At 40.2% G+C, this 19,481-nt stretch overlaps 1 protein-coding gene across 3 annotated transcripts; it reads left to right on the forward strand.

Moving 5' to 3' along the window:
• The first annotated feature begins 2,635 nt into the window (after window positions 1–2,635).
• LOC125265857 (blastomere cadherin-like) lies at window positions 2,636–12,742 on the forward strand. Of its 3 annotated transcripts, XM_048186398.1 has the most exons (11): window positions 2,636–2,793; window positions 4,738–4,852; window positions 5,761–6,008; window positions 6,602–6,754; window positions 6,852–7,007; window positions 7,384–7,528; window positions 7,637–7,809; window positions 7,894–8,019; window positions 11,187–11,329; window positions 11,404–11,515; window positions 12,709–12,742. In XM_048186398.1, the coding sequence occupies exons 1-8, from the start codon at window positions 2,743–2,745 to the stop codon at window positions 7,984–7,986; spliced, it is 1,134 nt and encodes a 377-aa protein (XP_048042355.1). In that variant the 5' UTR covers window positions 2,636–2,742; the 3' UTR covers window positions 7,987–8,019; window positions 11,187–11,329; window positions 11,404–11,515; window positions 12,709–12,742. The 3 variants fall into 3 exon arrangements, with proteins under 3 accessions (XP_048042355.1, XP_048042354.1, XP_048042356.1); XM_048186397.1 differs by lacking the exon at window positions 12,709–12,742 and having other exon boundaries at window positions 11,404–11,607; XM_048186399.1 differs by lacking the exons at window positions 4,738–4,852; window positions 12,709–12,742 and having other exon boundaries at window positions 11,404–11,607.
• Window positions 12,743–19,481: the final 6,739 nt, after the last annotated feature.

Below are 19,481 nucleotides of genomic sequence, written 5' to 3' on the forward strand. Positions count from 1 at the left end.
ATGAAAAAGTACTTGTAAGCTGAATTATGCTTGTAAGCAATTACATTTTTTTTTTTTTTTTTTTTTGATATTTTTGCTATTTTGACCAGTATTTTTGTGTAGCCAAATAACAGTATCTAGTGTATTTTTCAAACAGTTTTATTTTTATGTTCTTTATTTGTTGCCATTACTTTAAACTTTAAAAGTACTCTGTGAGAATATTTGTTGTTCCCTATCACTTTGTAAGGAACCCCGCATCGGCCCAAAAACGGACTCCGACGCCCCCGGGCGAAGGTTAACGCGTGTATGCCTTTTCAGCGTCTCTGAATGTTCACTTAATTTCACTCGTTTAATCTGACTCCAATTTCAATTGGTTATTAATCTTAGGTTGAGTTTCCAATTAGAAATTAATCATTTGTTATGTATTAATTTAGATATTCGATTATTCTGATTACCTTATATCTTCAATTATTTCGTTCACTGCAGTCCCGGTATCGCTTTAGAAGAGTTACTTCGGCCGATTGAGCACTCTTCCCGGACACAAACTCGTCAGTCTGACCTTAAACATTGGATGTAGGGTAAATATCTACCTTTAAGTCGGTCGCGCTCTGCTTACTCGTAACAAAAAGCATAGTTTTGATATATTTACGAAAACTGCAACTTATTTAAGGCAGTGATTGTCGGAAATCGAAATGGACTTAATTGACGTGCCCTATGCTCCATCTATTAAACCTTTCGTATGAACAATCCTGAACACAGATTTGAGGTAATACCTTCGCTTTGATCTACTAGAAATAATGGATTAAGAATAATACAGAATCAACCAAATATAACCTTTTATTTGTCAAGTAAAAATATATCATGACAATTACATTACAATTAGACGCCAATTCAGAAATGTTAAATGCATAACATCGATTACTCAAAGAAATGCATATACACAGTGATACGTGAATGTCTTCAGACATTCACCCATCTCTGTATGGGGGTTCTGGTTACAGAAGGTCCCACATGACTGCTTTGCTCTTTACCTTTTATACCAGGACCAGAACAAAAGGATCGTAAATGTTTATTACACCAACACCTGTTTTGGGGGAGAGGAGAAGAGACACCACCTAAAAAGAGGACAGAATTTTCCTTAGTTTTCCATCTTCTTCATAATTCTAGTGACTGCTGTGAAATTGAGACCATTTTACCAATCACACTGAGACATTTAAAATGATACCAAGCATGAAAAGGGAAAAACAATAGATACACAAGTTACATTATACGTTTTGAATAACTTTTAGTCAGGGGGAAGGAGAGTTTCCTTTTGGAGTTAGGGCAAGGCGTTGCCCCTTGCTATTTCTCTGAGATCTTCTTCTCTAGGCGAGTTTTATTGCTTTATTGCAGGATGCTTGATCTCAGTTTTCGTTTAGCAGGACAATCAAGCCTTACAACTTATTTCACTAGATGAAAAATATGTGAGCGCAGAAACTGCTCCTGGGGTTATTGAAATTGCTAACAGACACAGCTTTCTTAGGATAGTACAGAAATCTCATTGGTTCCAGTCAAGTCATTTTTTTCTTGGCAGATTAAATCACTCCATATACCAGTGTTTCTCAACTCCAGTCCTCGGGACCCACTGCTCTGCACATTTTGTATGTATCCCTTATTTAACACACCTGATTTAGATCATCAGCTCATTAGGAGAGTCTGCGTGAACTGAATTGAGTGTGTCATATAAGAGAGACATACAAAATGTGCAGAGCAGTGGGTCCCGAGGACTGGAGTTGAGAACCACTGCCATATACCACACTGTAACGATGACTCAGAGTTAGTATCTGTGACGAGCAGGGCGGGCGAGAGCCGTGAGGGAACGGAGCGAGGCCGGTGACGCGAGTGATAATGAGCGTCACCTGCGAGGCGTGCCGGCCTCGAGTCTCTCACGGAGGAGCTCCGGAGGCATAAAAGGAGGAGCGACATCAGTGAAGGACGAGAGAGGACCAGGCCTGGACTTTATGTTATGTTTTATTATGTTTGTGTGGCCGGCAGACGTCCGCGAGGGTCTGCCGGCATTACTTTCGTTTTGTTCTTTGTTTATTTCTAATTAAAGTTTTGTTGAATGTTCGCCGGTTCCCGCCTCCTTCTTCCCGTATTGACGAACTTCGTTACAGTATCCATTTGCAGCTTTATTAAAAGATACTTCGTAGTATACACAGGCAGGGGTCGATCACCAGCGTCAGATACAAACAAAACTGAGCAGAGACGTAGGCGTAAACCAGGCAATAGGTCAGGGAAGGCGGCAGACAGTAAACACACAATCCAGGCAGACAGAGAACAAAGGTCAGAGCAGGCGGCAATCTATCGAAAACAGGGAAAACAGTCCAGGGTCATACACAGGGAAATTATACACAGGAATAAATGCTCAGAATTCTTAGCAATGGCAAAACAAAACTTTGCAGTGAGTCTGTGTGAGCGTGCTGGTTAATAGTCCATGGGATTGGCTACAGCTGTGCGCGTGATCAGCACCAGGTACGGGATCATGGGAAATGGAGTCCGGGGGGTAGATCAGTACTCAGGTGATGGTGACCTCTGGTGGCGATTGGAGGGAGCCACAGAGGCTTGATTTGTGACACACACCCTTAGGCAAACTCCCCTAAAAAGATAATAAACGCCCCGTGTGCGTGCATTTTGGGGAACTCAACCAATTGAGTAGCTGCACAATCTTAAAAACGAGTAAGAAAGTAATCCCTGAAGGCTGTTTGAGACATTTTCCTTTGGATGGAGACAATGAAGTTTGTGCAATTGGGAGTTGTTATTTTCCTTTGTAAGGTAGGATTTTATATACATCATATCAGGGCACATTACGTACTTATTAGTGTCCAATAGTTCTCTTCATATTCAGAGATTTTGTCTGAAGTGCAACATTGTTTGAAGGTCTAATAAAGTTTGAAGTTAAATAGGGAAATTTAAAGAAATTTAAAATTAGAAATTAACATTCTGGAAATGTTAAGATGAAGTTGAGAGCTTAGAGTGAGAAATAAAACTCTAAACATTTTAAAATCCACAACCAAAAATGAATATCAAAAGTTGGGAAATGTAAATTTTAGTCACTTTTATGTTGCAGGGTTTGATGCTTAATTTCCCCTTGTCCCAGACCCAAACTTTTAATCTATATAAACATATGAATTATATACTCTATAGACTGTGGTATTTTAAATGGCAGTGTTTTCCAAAAAAAGAGCTGTTAGTTAATGAAAATTAAGTGCAAAGTGGGTAATGTGCTTGTAGTTTTTCAAACTAGGTCTGTAAATTATGTTTATTTTTTAAATCCACAGAGACAAAAGTAACCATATGTGAAAAGAAACATCTTTTATCTAATTTTAAAAAATTGTAGTTTTTTTATAGATTGCTAACCATGCATTGGTAAAATTTGAAGTCACACTGTCAAAACTTTCCACACAGACAGCGAAACCAAAGTATGTGTGGACCAGTTTTTTTAATTTTTATTTTTTTTATATAATTGCTAGGACAAATTTCTCAATAGTTTTTAAAACTCTTCACTCCTTACCAACTTTCAGCTTGGCACAGCATTTCATTTCACATTCAAAATACTCTAAAATATCGTAGCGTTACGTATGTGTAAGATTATTTTAATCTCTATTTATTTTTCCTGTGCCTCATTCTCAGTTTGTCTTTTTCACTCATTGAATGACCTAGGCCTATGGGAAAAGAGTCATGAACATGAAGCCAATCTGTTCACAAAACCTTCTCCAACTTTTACTTCTGTACTTGGCTTTTATACATCCCTGCTGAAAAATCCAGCTAAAACCAGCCAAAGCAGGTCAGGCTGGCTTTAGCTGGTCTCCCAGCCTGGTCATTGCTGGTTTTAGAGGGATTTTGGTTAGCTAGGAGATTGGGAGGCTGGGAGACCAGCTTAATGCAGCTGAACACCAGCTAACCCCGGCTGGGAGACCAGCTAAAACCAGTTATTTCAAGCTTAAACCTGATAAGACCAGCCAAACAGTTTGGGCTGGTTTTAACTAATTTTTTTCAGCAGGGATGTTTCAGGGGTGGTGTAGTAACTGTCCAATGAGAATACACATTGCATCATTAAAGAATGTGAGACAAAGAATAATAAGTCTGTATATGGTCAGTTTCCGGCTTTTAGGGCCCTTTCTCCTAGGTAAACTAACAGGGCCCCTTGGCTGCTTTCCAAGAAACACACAGATGTGTGATAAAACAAGAACATCTCTTCTGCCCTCTGACACTTGAAACCTTACAGACCAGAGAGAGAGAAAACAGGGAGAAACAAAGAAAGAAAAGTCAAGCTCATAAGATTTATCTTTCAGTATGTAAACTGGTTCACTGAGAAGGCAAAGAGACTCTGCATCATGGTGTTGATTCTATGGGAACGCCTTCAGTGTGCGCCAGTGTCTGAAGCACATGTTAAATCACACCAATCTTATTGGCCATGTCGGTCATATGATGTCACTGATTCACCCACATGACTAACCTTAAGACGTCCCATTTGAGGGAACTCAACGCTGCACCATGGTGTTGATCCATCTGCTCAACAGCTGCCCGTAACCCTCAGTCCTCTTTGGAAGAGAATAGCAAAAGTACTTTCATAAGATCTAGCCAAGAATAACTTGCTGTGTCCGTTCATGTTTTGAAACGAGGCGTGGCTTTGAAGGGAGGGTGGGATCTCATGCTTTCAAAGCTAGCTTGCTGTTGCTTCCCTCTCTGAAATTGCCTATATATGTTTCAAATCAGGCTTTTGTATGTGGATTTGTGGAGGAGTCTTCATGTACACCTGGCTTTGAGTCAGAGTTGCTGGTGTTTAAAGTGCACAGAGATGACCTTCACCAAGGAAAAAGACTAGGACGAGGCAAGCTGTGTTCTCTTTAAATAAAACCTTGTAGAAACTGAATATTTAAATTTCTTGTTAGTATTTGCCTAAATAATCCCTCGCACAACACAATCAGATATCTACATATACCGGTTCTTCTTATAACACTGGTTTAACTGTGAACTATAACATTCAATCAAATTTTAGTCATATACGTTCCCTGTATCCACTAAATTAACCTTCATCAGAATCAAAATTAAGGGTCTTGCACAAGTGTAAGTGTTGTAGCTCACAAATAAGTATTAATGATGTATGCCATAAATAAGTGTTCTCTTTCATAGACTCACTTGATGCTGCGTCAGTAGATGATGCTATGAGGACACCCTCCAGCTGAGTCATGTTTCAAAAGGACACACTATCGATCCACAGATTTTTCGTATTCAGGAAGTGAATTTTCTGCTTGTGTTTCGTCAGAATTTTCAGCAAACCACAGCGAGAGTTATCTTTGCCAAGGTTGAAACACTACGCTTATTTGTAGGTGTGTGTCTCTGTGTCCGAGCACAGATCACTGACTCCACCGCCTCTGACTTTATCACCATCTCTGGCATGATGGAGTAGGGTAAAAGTTATACACAGAAACAGAGAAAAGAGCGCTCCCATTATAAACAATATAGCTAATATCACAGCCTATCAGCAGGTACTGGATTGACCCGATATACGGTACTACAGAAATGCTGGCATCATTATGTTTTTAAAATTAACTTGGTAACCCTGATTAATCACAAAGATGAAGCACTGGTACTTTTAACAACAGACCATCGCCACACCTGGAGGGTGTTTTCACAGCATCAGCTACTGACACAGTGTCTTGTTCCTCTCTTAGGGAACCAGGTTTACATATGTGACAGTATGATTTATTGTGCCAATTGAATCTCTTTTTCTGACAGTAATTTTTAATACATGCGATGGAAGAACAAGAACGCTCTTTCAGTCCTCTGACAAGCGGTTTGCTGTGAACATGGATGGGACTGTAACACTGAAGAGACAAGTCACTCTTCATGAAGGACACAAGGTGTTTTCTGTGCACGCTTGGGACTCCAGTGGCAAGAAGCACACGGTGTCTGTCAGAGTCGAGCGTGTCCGCCATCATGAGGACCGTCACATGGACACGGTCATGAACATCTCCTCTCCACAGGTACAAACAAGTTCCTTCAAGAAACTGCTGTCAGTACAGTACAAGACTGACCTCTATTGGGCATTTCAGTTTTTATGTGTGCTGCTTTACTATGAACATATTCAATGATCAGTTTCTGTACATGTTTAGGACTAATTATTGGAGGTGTGTGTTAAACTCATGAAATGTCCAATCCCTGCTGGTGAATGTAATTTGTCTCAGCCCTCTCTGATCATTCTCAAACACAAAATGAGTCTGATGATGTTTTTCATTTATGCAAAGTTGAATCTTAAGATTACCTAAACTTTTACATGGTTTTAATATTTTACAACATTTTTTACAGCCAGAGATGAAGCAAAGAGGTTTCAAATCACCCTAAATTGGTTTAATGAATAGGGACAAAAAATTGTATTCTCCCCATATATTAATACTGTTTTTTCCAGACTGATTTTAATACAGCCAGCATCCGTAGTATACTCAATATTTTGAGATGCAAAAATACCAAATATTTGATTATTTCCAAATAAAATCCAAATATTTGATGGATTGTGTGCTGTATTTAAATGTAAACAAAAATGTTTTGTTGCTCAGTGTCTTTTACTGACAATTTTTAGATGGAATCTCCCTCTGATGATCTGGTTCTGATGTTTCCAAAGTCTTCGACGGGTCTAAAGAGAGCAAAGAGAGAAGCAAAGGGAGGTTGGATTATTCCTCCAATCAATGTACTTGAGAATAGTAGAGGTCCTTACCCAATGGAGCTGGCCCAGGTGAGTGAAATTTATGAAGGGAATGTTTAAAATGAGATGGATGTGAAAGAGGTTTGTCCGTTATTTATTTTGTTCTCTTATCACTTTCTGTATTTAGATAGTGTCGGACTACTCTCTTGAAGCTCAGATGGCATACAGTATCACAGGTGATGGAGCAGATCTGGACCCTAAGGGGACTTTCACTATAGACAAAAATTCAGGAAATCTGTTTGTGACTCGACCACTCGACAGAGAAACAAAAGCTTCATACAGAGTAAGATGATTTTTAGTCTCTTGAACTTTTAAAATCAACAGTTCTTAGTGTATTTCAGTGTTGTATTTTCTGGTCATTCTTAATTCTTTGAAAACTGTCATCAGTTAATCAGATAAAAAGGACCTGTGAAATGCTTTGACACAGTTTTCTTTTCATGTGTTTGCAGAGACTGTAGTTTAAAAAAAAAATATTTTGTAACTTATACTGTATCTACTAAACAGTAAGTCAATTTTCTTTAGGATTGAACTTACATATTCATGTCTCAAAGTTAACAGACATGAATTAAAAAACACAACTCTAATTTATTTAACTATGTTTTCAAACAACCTCAGATATTTGTCTCTTAACATGCCTGTATTTCTTCTCCTGTCTTTAGATTATAGCTCATGCTACTGGAGTTGGTGTGAATATAACAGAAAAGCCAGTGGAAATTATTATAAATGTGATCGACCAAAATGATAATTCTCCAGTTTTTACACAAGATCCATTCAATGGAAATGTTCCTGAAGCTGCTGATAAAGGTAGGTATATGGTGCAGTTTCTCAGTGAAATTGTTTTTAGCAGTTTTTCCCCCAAATGCCTCTTCAGCTTGTACCACCTAATCAGTCTTTATTCTTCTCTCTCTGAAGGTCATGAGTTTATGTCAGTCACAGCCACTGATGCAGATGATCCAGATACTGTCAATGCTGCGATCAGATACTCAATTGTCAAGCAAGATCCAGAATCACCAAACCCAAACATGTTTCAAATCAACTCTGTTACTGGAGGAATTCGTGTGAATTCTTTAGGTTTGGACAAAGAGGTGAGAAATCTGATGAATGGATCTCACCGTGATGAAGAATGATTTAATGTAAATAAACTCATCAGAAAACATTTTCCCTTTCAGAAATGGTCCAAATACACTTTGACAGTTGTCGCTGCTGATATGGAAGGAAGAGGTTATTCATCCAATGGCCACAGCTGTTATTACTGTGACTGACAGCAATGATAATGCAAAATCACAGAAGATAACGTAAGAAAAGTTGCAAATTTCATTATTCCATTTGAAAATTCTGACTGATAATAAAATACTGAACAATAAAAAGACCATAGACTTGCAATGATAGACTTTTCATGAATGCATTTTTATTTTTTTTGTCAAACAGCCTCACTAGCATTATTAACCACTGAAAACCATCTTAGCAACTGTGTAGCTACTACCTAGCAAGGCCTATATTTACTCTCCCTCATGTCGTTCCACACCCGTAAGACCTTCGTTCATCTTCATAACACAAATTATATAAGATTTTATTATAATTAAGATATTTTTGATGAAATCTGAGAGGTATATGTCTCATCCATAGACAGCAATATAATCAACACTTTCAGGGTTCAGAAAGGTACTAAAGACAAAACAGTTGTAACTGAAGTCCACTGGAGGCGAGCATAGTAAGAACCCAAGTGCAGCTTTAATAATAATCCAAAACTTGAACAGAGACTTGACTTGACTACAGATCCTGACACTCACCAATAGCGGGTTACATAACAACAAAGCTAGACAAGATAACAATGAAACAAGAAGGCTATTTATGCAAAGAGACTAATGACAAACAAGGAACACCTGTGAACAATCAAGACAAAGAACCAATGACAGGACAGAACTGAAATCACATGACTATGACAACCGATAGGCTTGTTCGACTTGATGCAGTGCTGCACAGACCGATCGGCGGCTGACTTGAAGCAGTGCATGCCGGTAAGAAATGTCTGTCCGACTTGAGACAGTGCAGACGCAATGTGACTGTGACGTATGGCTTCAAAGTACCACGAGAGCGATTCGAGATCAGTCACCTAAGTCAGCCAGCGCAGTTTCTCAAGAGGAGCCGCATGAGCACTGATGACGACACAGCTGTTTCATGATTGGCTGGATTCACCGCATGACAACGATCACGTGTGTTTCGTGTTTATTGTCACGCCTTTAGTTTCACTAATGCTCAAAAATCTGTATTTTTTCATGTAGTTGCAATGTTATAATGTGTCATGTTTATCAAAATAAAACTGATACATGCCCGTAGGCAGGGGGGGTTCGGGTGGTTCGAATGAACCCCCCCTCACTGCCAAAGGTCCAGAATTTTTTTTTTATTTATTTTTTTTTTTTTTATGTGATTATTGTCATCATTGTTTTAATCAATGCTTGTGACAAATATTCTGGGTTGCTGTTTCAAATTAATATGATACATTATTGTAGCTGGACGTGTGTGTGTGCCGCGCGTGCAGTTCAGAGAGAGTTCAAAGCAACGGTGAAGAAGCATCGCCTCTGAATGATGGGGTGTAGGGGTTATATATATATATATATATATATATATATTTTTTTTTTTTTAATTAAAAGGATTTCTATATTTTATCCACTCAATAGTCTACAATATAATAGCCATATAAACGTAGCGTAATTACAATAATAAAACATAGTCTGATATTAAGTGATATTGGCTGTGCAATATCGACTTTTGTGATTGGCCAATACCGGCAGACTGGAGCCAATGGAAATGCTTCTCCTTCGGTGCGCGTCTTATTCCTCTGAGAACTTCAAAGCAGACCGCTTGAGGTAAATTATCTGGAATGATTAGTATATTGATTTACGATGCCTATGTGAGAGTGTTATGTCTGTACATGGGCGTCGGAACCATTGTATGTGGGTGGGGGACAAGACCCACCCACTTTTAAAGACCAATGAAATTGGACCCACTCTCTTTTACCGTCTCTAATTCAGCATTTGTCTAGTCCCCCCCAGGTGATGCTACTCCACAAACCACTAACAGAGCATAAAAAATACCAAAAATAAAAATATTTTTTAAAACATCGCCAAGTAAAACACTGCGTTTATATAGAACTGTCTCTTTACGACCACCACAAACGGGACACTTTTCAGACGCGCATTCCACCTTCGCCTCAGCGCCAGGCGCAAGTCAAACGAGCGCGGAAAAGGTAGCTTCAGCTGAACAACAGTGAACTGTGGTCAGATGAGATGTTGTCAGGCTATGTCAGTAAAACTCCAATCAGCCGTTAGGCTATAGCCTACTGCGCTCGAAGCATGAACCCAAGAATTGCTCGAGCAAATGCGCCGGCGCGCGCTGCATATTACTTTATTATAGCTTAAATAAAGCGCTAAAGAAACTACAGGCATGCACCGTCGTAAAATGTAAATGAAGTCATGAAATTACCAAACATGCGATTAAAGCTGCCTCAAATCTGTGCATGCATGTATTTGTTGACGTGGTTTTAAAGCTATTGTTATCCAATTTGTTGGCCTTAAAACGTCTTAAAATGCATATATGTACACCGAGGAAATAAAAATTTTCTCGGGGGAGCATGCCCCCGAACCCCCCTAGCATAATACATTTTGTGACCTCGGTAAATATAAAACCCTACGTACGGCCCTGCTTCTTTTCTATCTAACGAAATCAAAGGTAATTGTGTATTTCTCCATAAATAAATATATGGGAAATAAATAAATGGGAGCAAAAACGAAAAAAGAAAAAAGGTTTGTCTCGTTCTATTAAAAAAAATCAATAACTACCGATTTATCTTGGCATTCTATCTATCTATATGTAGGCTATGTGTGTGTGTATATATATATATATATATATATATATATATATTAAAAATGGTACATGAGGAAGCAATTTGACAACAATGCAGTAAATATTTTAGGTGCATCAAAAAGCATGCTCGTTAAAATACCAGCAGACAAACTAATCCAGCACAAATTAGTGCATAAAAGGTCACCAAAATTAAGTATTTGAACCTCATAATTAAATACAAAAGGAGAAAAACTGCAAAAAGGTCCACTTTTTGAAAAAAAGAACCCCCCCTTTCAATAGGCTGGCTACGGACCTGTGATAAATGTATTTTTGAAAGATCGTGTGTTAGTCAAATATTTATTTAACTGTGATAAAAAAGTATGCAAACGCAGCATGAGCATAAAATAAAAAAACTAGGACTACTAAAATGGTGCACATGACAGGAATAGAAGGGTAAACACTAGGGTAAAGTCCAGTTAACAAAACACGAAACACAAAGCCAGGAAATACAACACCTTTCAATGTTAAATCTCTTCCCAGAATTCAAATTAAAGCATGCCTGTATGTCCTATTGACTTTGTCAAACTAACATTAATATGTATGTTTTGGTTCCTCACAGGTATAAAATTGGCAATGATCCTGCCGGCTTGCTGAGTGTAAATCAAGACACTGTAATGATTAAAGTCAAGAGGCTTATGGATAGAGAATCTCCCCATGTGAAAGATGGCAAATACACAGCTATCATTTTGTCCGTTGATGATGGTAATTTGTGTTTCTTTTTAAGAGAAGACTTCTTGCTAGCACAGCCTTTTTTTAATGTTTGTGCTTGTGTTCAGGTAATCCTCCAGCTACTGGCACAGGAACCCTGATAATTGATTTGGAGGATTTGGTCTGCAGTGATTCATCTATCAAGTCTTTGCCCACTTCTGCTGCGAAGAAATAAACAAGGTTCGATGTGTAAACAGGGCCTAATTAAACATCTCTAGAGTTTTATAATCGTTTATTCAGAATTAACCCCCCCCCCACACACACACACACACTGGCTGAACAATATTTTACTCTTGTTATATCTACATCATCTTACAGTATTTCACAATTGCTAAAACACATTTCTTTAAATCATACACACATTAAACAATATATAAACACTACAGATCATTCATTAGACACTACATTAAAAAATGGAAAAAACCAACATCCAGAACACGAGGTTACAGAAAAAAAGTATATTGTCACACAGTAAATACATTTTGCCATTACATAAAATGTATAGAAATCACAAGTAATGTGAATTTAAAGTATACTGTATGTACTGCAAGTACAGTATTATATTCAATATTATATAGTATTGAATGTCTGTATATACAGTACTTACATACTGCAAACATACAGCAGTCTAAATGCAAATGACTAAAAGATCAAAGAAAACTCTAAATGAAAAGCATGATACAGTACACACACACACACACACACACACACAAAAAACAAAGTTCAGAGTCAGTGAGAGATTCATTCTGCTGCAGCATCACGTCTTCATGTTGGGTCCGGCCTAAATCAAGTCAAGTCACCTTTATTTCAATTGCAATTTATACTACACAGATACTAGTCTAGTCTAGTATAGTATAGTATAGTATAGTATAGTATAGTATAGTCTAGTCTAGTCTAGTATAGTATAGTATAGTCTAGTCTAGTATAGTATAGTATAGTATAGTCTAGTATAGTATAGTCTAGTCTAGTCTAGTATAGTATAGTCTAGTCTAGTATAGTATAGTATAGTATAGTCTAGTATAGTATAGTATAGTCAAAGCAGCTTTACAGTGATAACAGGTACATGATAATCAATGCAAAGAGGGTTCATTTTGGCTGTACAGCTCTAAAATAAAATAGTGTCATTGTTCAGCTGAAGTCAGTTCAGTGTTGATTCACTTACATTGTAAAGACCATCAATTATTATGTAAATGACTGTAATTATTTTCCTCTATAAAGCAGTTCTGCAGAAAACAGTGATGTCATCATCTAGGCTAGCTTAGTTCAGTTCTCATCCTATAATGTCAGTACTGTCAGATCAATAATATTGTTGAATATTATTGAATATTGTTGAGGACATTTTCCACATCACAGGCAATATCGTCTCTTGCCAGGCAAAGGGAAAAACCTGTGCCGGATCCAGCCTTGACAGCCTTGTCTCCACACCCCTTGCTCTTTCTCCTCATCATCCTCTTACACATACTCTTCCTCCTCTACTTTTCAGATTGTTTTTCCATCTATTGTTGGTATCATCTTTCAGCACCTGTGTCACCTGTGCACTCTGAACTGACCTATATTTTATACAGTTGATTTGATCACATCATTAGAAATAAGAGTGAATAATTTTGAGTCATTGTGTTTAAAGGATGACAACTGTGTTGTAGTTGTGTTTAACTTTTGCCACATGTATTCACCATTTTGCAACACAGTGCAAAATGTGTTTTAGTGAGTAAGAATGTGTTTAGAGTTTTGCAAAAAGAGTGGATGAGATTTGCAAACAGTGTCTTAACTACCTCAACTTGTTTAAGGTTTTGCCTTTAAAGTGACTGATTCGACAAATGGGTTTAGGCCACTGAGCATTGGGTTCAGAGAATGGGGTTTAGTGTTTTAGCAATTGTGAAATACTGTAATAATGCTGTAATCACTGTTATCTAAAGGATAATGTACAGCCAGATGGTTTATTATATATTTTTTTAATTGCTGTTGTACTGTTTTCACAAGTAATTTGTTTTCATATATTAACTTTTTAGTACTAATCTCACAAGAGATCATCATAAATTTACTGTTTTTCAAACATTTAAGAATATTTTCTGTTGATTTATTACAAGATTCAAAATCACAACTTCATTTTTTTACTCTTTTCGTAAGTTTAATCTTTATATACTTTATAAGAAAAGTAATTGCTTCATATTGTTATGAACATTAAACCTTATAATTTGCATCTGTTGTTGTTCATTTGAATACATTTGACTATCAATTAATCCATCAAATCTTAATGTTTAATCAGTGATTTATTTAGTACATCTATTCTAAAAATATATTTTTGTATTATAGAACTGACTTGCAATTTCCAAAACACCAAAATATAATGTATGACCAAATATAATAAAACTTTGTCAGTTTATAAGCGATTTATCACAGGCGATAACACATTAATCCAGTATACAGTAAATACAGTTATACAATAAATCCCATTTAACCAGAGGACCATCTGTTTCAAAAATAACATGCAAAATTAGATATTCTACAATAAGACGTCTGATAAAGCACATGCCAGCACACTGCCATTAAATATAACAGAAATAAAGGCACTTACACTGAGCGTATATATCTATCTTGTTCCTCAAAATAGGGCATTTGAAGACATGGCAAAAGCTAAAGCTAGCTCCCTGTAGTGATGGGCACTGCTTCACGAAATTTCAAAACCTTCAAGGGTTAGTTGGATCTCTATGGAGAGACAGAAACCTCTCAGACTTAATCAAAAATATCTTAATTTGTGTTCTGAAGATGAATGAAGGTCTTACGGATGTGGAACGACACAAGGGTGAGTAATTAATGACAGAATTTTCATTTTTGGGTGAACTAACCCTTTCATGAATCTTTTGTGTCGAATCAGTGGTTTGGAGCCCATATCAAACTGCCACGTGATTTCAGAAAACAAAGCTTTGTTACATCATAACTGTTTCGAAATGATGTTTTATTAATGGGGTGGTTCAATGCGATTTCACTTTTTTAACATTAGTTAGTGTGTAATGTTGCTGCTTGAGCATAAACAGTATCTGCAAAGTTACAGCACTGAAAGTTCAATGAAAACGTAGATATTGTCTTTTAAAGTTATGGAAGTTTATTGCCTACAAAAACGCCCAGGTTGGACTACAACAAGCTTCTTCCCGGGTTGGTGACATCATAAACCCTTGCTATTTACATAAACACTGCCCCCGGGAACACGCAACAAAGTGGGCGAGGCGCAGAGTCAAGGGGTGAAAACTATTTCAATTTGAAGATCAAGGTAAATTGTACTTAATTTTTCTTCTGGGAAACATGCAAGTATCTTCTGTTGCTTCCGATGGGCAGTATTAAATGAAGAAAAATTTCAACAAAATAAGAAAAATGTGGACATCTTCATCCTGATCTTCATCCAAAAGTTTTCACCCCCCAGATCTTATTGCATCGTGTTTCCTTCTGGAGCATCAGTGAACGTTTAAACCTTTTTTAATAGTTGAGTTTGAGCCCCTCAATTGTCCTCAGCATGAAAAGATAAATCACAAAATCATACAGTAACTGCTGGAAAGGGTTCAAATATGCAAAAGATGCTGGAAAACTGAAAAATTTGCAGGACCTGGAGGATTTTTCTGAATAACAGAGCTCAGTTTAACTGCTCAGAACAAACAAGAGACTCATGAACAACCATCACAAAATATAAAAACAGTTATGGATCATCAGGTAACCACACACAGTATTAAGATCCAAGGGTTCCCAAACTTTTGAACGGGGTTATTTTAATAAATTCAGCTATTGTTTTGTCTTGTGGACTATATGTAAACATCTTGTATGTAAAATTTCTTACTCAGGACAGTACTAAACAAAAAATAACATGCATTTTGTATGATCTCTCTTGTTTTGTAAAAAAATTTGCAAATTGCCCTCAGACTTCAGGCATTAGTGGGCCTCCTTCAGTCCATGGGCCCTGAAGGTCTCTCTGAGCTTACCTGTAGTTCACGTGTTGAGTGGCTTCTAGAGAAGCTTCCCCATGAGCAGTTCTGCCAGTTTAAGAGATGTATGAGTTTGAGTAGACCAGGTCCCCTTTCCTATAACCTCCTTGATTTTTCCAACTGGCTACAACAAGAAGCTCGCTGTCAGCCTGGGAGAGGCTGGAGTGGCACTCCATGGTGCCAAAACCTCCTCTCCTATGACCTCTACTAAAGCCCAAGTTGCCCCACTTAAGGCTAGTCAGCCTCTCCCCAATGCCTCATCTGAACGCTGTCCAGTGTGAGCCTTCTGTAACTCTACTGAACGTCATGCCAGTAAATGCTGTGATATCCTCCAACTCACTAAAGACCAGAGAACTAACTGGATCAAGGAACAGAGACGTTGTTGGCGATGTGCACAAGATCACTTTGCAACCCAATGTGACCTGAAGGGATGCTGCAGCCAGTGCAACGGGAAACATCTACACATCCTATGCAACATCAACCAGAGGCAAGTGCAAAATCTATATCTTGACAACCCTAGTGATTGCAATAAAGTACTACTGAAAGTAGTTGAAGTGACCTTGCGCAATGGAGACAGATGGCTTAGACACTTATGCCATAATGGATGATGGGTCCGAAAGAACAATCCTTCTGCACCCTGCTGCTCAAACACTTCAGCTAGAAGGAAAACCTGAGAGCCTAAAGCTGAGAACTGTGAGACAGGATGTCCAGACTCTCAATGGAGCTACTGTGTCCTTCACCCTTATTCCTAAAGCACATCTGAATAAATCCTATGTCATCAGTCAAGCTTTCACTGCTGACAATGTCATGATCCTGGCTTTCCTCCCTCTTTCTCTGTCTCCCTCTTGTGGTCACACACTCTCACGCGCACACTTCTACTTCTCCGCTCATTATCTCTTTCAGCTGGTTCCCCTTTCATTCCCTTCTCCTCACCTGTCCCTGTTTTCCTCTTGATTTTCTCTGCTTCTTATTCCCTCTTCCTAACCCTGTCTTGTTGTCGGATTATTCAATGACCTCCCGTGAGAAACGCCTGCACTTGTTGTCTTGTCTTGTCCCGTCAGAAGTTACTTTTGCTGCTGTGAGAAATAAGTCTGTGAATTACCCAGCTGTGCCTGTTTGCAGAGTACCTGGTCTGCGTTCGCCTTTGGCTGCTCACCCTGGCTGCTGTCCTCATTATTTTCTACCGGCTGTACGCATCTCGGGGTCCCTGCCTCTGTCCACGGGGAGGTTAAAGACAGACTTCCTTTGTTCCAGTCGTTCTGGCAGTTTTTGTTCTGGCTCTGTTTTATGCCAGTGTTTTGTGTTCTATCTGATACCCTGTGAGGACCATTTACGTTTTATCATTAAAGACTGTTTATTTCATCCACCCCTGGTCTTCCATCAATTCCATCTAACAGAATAATCCGACCAAAGATGGACCAGGCGAGTGGTAACCCTCTTCACAGTGCGGTAGAGCTCCAGGGTGCTCTGCTGGGCAAACATGAGGAGGATTTGTCCGCCGCTAGACACGCCGTTGATTCCCTGACGGTCCAGCTCTCGGATCTTACCCAGCAGTTCCATCACTACCGTCACGAGACCTCTGCTTCAGCTGGACAGCGCGACTCTTCGGAGCCACGTATAAACAACCCGCCGTGTTACTCTGGTGAGCCTCTGCAGTGCCGAGCCTTCCTCATCCAATGCGAGGTTGTTTTTTCCCTCCAGCCGTCCACCTATGCCAAGGACCGATCTAAGGTGGCTTATGTGATTTCTCTTCTAAATGGACGAGCTCGTGAGTGGGCGGCAGCGAACTGGGAGGCAGAGGTGGACTGCATTTTTAAGTTTTCTCTTTTTAAGGAGGAGATGATCCGAGTCTTTGACCGGTCAGCACACGGTCACGAAGCATCCCGCCTCCTATCCACCTTGCGCCAGGGAAAGAGGTCAGTCACTGATTTTTCTGTTGAATTCCGAACCCTGGCCACTACAAGTAGATGGAACGAGCCGGCACTCATCGCTCGTTTTCTCGAGGGCCTGAATTCTGAAATTAAGGATGAGGTCCTGGTTCGAGAAGTTCCTGACACTTTCGATTCCCTAGTCGAGTTGGCTCTCCGCATCGAGAGACGCTTTGAGATGCGACGAAGGGCTCGCAGAATGGAGGTTTCGCTACTTCCCGCCTCCTCGGCGACCCAGCCACCACGATCTTCCGTTGCTGAGCCTGAGCCGATGCAGCTTGGAGGGCTTCGTATATCCACACAGGAACGCCAACGCAGGATTATAAATCGCCTTTGCATGTACTGTGCTGCCGCTGATCATTTTGTTTCTAGGTGCCCAGTAAAAGCCAGCGCTCGTCAGTAGGCGGAGGGTTGCTGGCGAGCGCTACATCATGGGTCTCTCCGCCTAAATCCAGTACCTCCCTTCCTGCACACCTCCGCTGGCCGGGATCGTCAGTTTCCTGTTTTGCCTTACTTGATTCGGGGGCGGAGGGGAACTTCATTGACGAGACTTGGGCTTTGGAACAAGGTATTCCTCTCTTAGATTTACAAGATTCCACCCCCCTATTCGCCCTAGATGGCAGTTCCCTTCCTAGGGTACAAAGAAGGACCTCTCCATTGACTCTTACAGTTTCAGGAAATCATAGAGAGACTATTTCTTTTTTTATTTTTCATTCCCCTTTTTCTCCAGTGGTTTTAGGCCATCCGTGGTTAGTTCTCCATAACCCCCAGATTAACTGGTCGGAAGGCTCTATTCTCTCTTGGAAAGTGTCTTGTCATGTTAATTGTCTGTCTTCTGCTGTGTCCCCTGTCTTGTCCGTAACTGTTTTTCAGGAAGAGCCGGGTGATTTGTCTGGGGTACCGGAGGAGTATCACGATTTGCGGGAGGTCTTCAGCCGTTCCCGGGCCACTTCTCTCCCCCCTCATCGCCCGTATGACTGCAGTATTGATCTTCTCCCAGGTACAACGCCCCCTCGGGGAGGACTATACTCGTTATCCGTTCCCGAACGGGAGGCGCTCGAGAGTTACCTTTCTGATTCGCTCAACGCCGGTACCATCGTTCCCTCCTCGTCTCCAGCGGGGGCCGGGTTTTTCTTTGTTAAGAAGAAAGACGGCTCCCTGCGTCCCTGCATTGATTATCGGGGTTTAAATGATATCACTGTCAAGAATCGTTATCCTTTGCCACTGATGTCATCTGCCTTCGAGGTCTTGCAGGGAGCTAAGATTTTCACAAAGCTCGATTTACGCAACGCCTATCACCTAGTGCGCATAAAGGAGGGGGATGAATGGAAGACCGCGTTTAACACGCCCCTTGGGCACTTTGAATACCGGGTTCTTCCGTTCGGATTGGTCAACGCCCCCGCGGTCTTTCAGGCCTTAATCAATGACGTCTTACGGGACATGCTCAATGTCTTTGTGTTCGTCTACCTCGACGACATTTTGATCTTCTCTCCATCACTCCAGGTGCACGTTCAACAGGTTCGTCGTGTCCTCCAGCGTCTTCTGGAGAATCGACTTTATGTAAAGGCCGAGAAATGCTCTTTCCACGCCCCCTCAGTTACGTTTCTAGGTTCAGTCATCTCGGCAGAGGGGATCGGTATGGACCCGGCTAAGGTCCAGGCGGTCACTGATTGGCCTGTGCCCGAATCTCGCCTCGCGCTTCAACGTTTTCTCGGGTTTGCAAATTTTTATCGTCGTTTTATACGAGGTTTTAGTCAAGTAGCCGCTCCCCTTACGGCTCTGACCTCAGTCAAGTCCCAGTTTAGGTGGTCAGAATCTGCGCAGACAGCGTTTGACGTTCTCAAGTCTCTTTTTACTACCGCGCCTATCCTTCTTACTCCTGACTTCACTAAACAGTTTATAGTCGAGGTCGATGCCTCTGAAGTGGGAGTCGGGGCTGTTCTTTCCCAGCGGTCCGCCGCTGATGGACAGATACACCCCTGCGCTTTTTTCTCTCACCGTCTTTCTCCTGCTGAGCGCAATTACGACGTGGGCAACCGCGAACTGCTCGCCATCCGTCTAGCGTTGGGCGAGTGGCGACAGTGGCTTGAGGGAGCCCCCGTACCTTTTATTGTCTGGACTGATCACCGAAACCTAGAGTACATCCGCAAGGCCAAGAGACTGAACGCGCGTCAAGCCCGCTGGGCTCTATTTTTTACCCGTTTCGATTTTTCCATCTCGTATCGTCCGGGTACCAAGAACGTTAAG

The sequence above is a fragment of the Megalobrama amblycephala genome, linkage group LG3 (genome assembly GCF_018812025.1).
Source record: "Megalobrama amblycephala isolate DHTTF-2021 linkage group LG3, ASM1881202v1, whole genome shotgun sequence".
Taxonomy (NCBI): Eukaryota; Metazoa; Chordata; class Actinopteri; order Cypriniformes; family Xenocyprididae; genus Megalobrama; species Megalobrama amblycephala.

Coding starts and splice junctions, on each gene's coding strand:
- LOC125265857 (XM_048186398.1), top strand. CDS start 2,743: ATGGAGACAATGAAGTTTGTGCAATTGGGAGTTGTTATTTTCCTTTGT. Junction 2,794..4,737: donor TTGTTATTTTCCTTTGTAAG/GTAGGATTTTAT, acceptor GTTTCAAATCAG/GCTTTTGTATGTGGATTTGT. Junction 6,009..6,601: donor TGAACATCTCCTCTCCACAG/GTACAAACAAGT, acceptor GACAATTTTTAG/ATGGAATCTCCCTCTGATGA.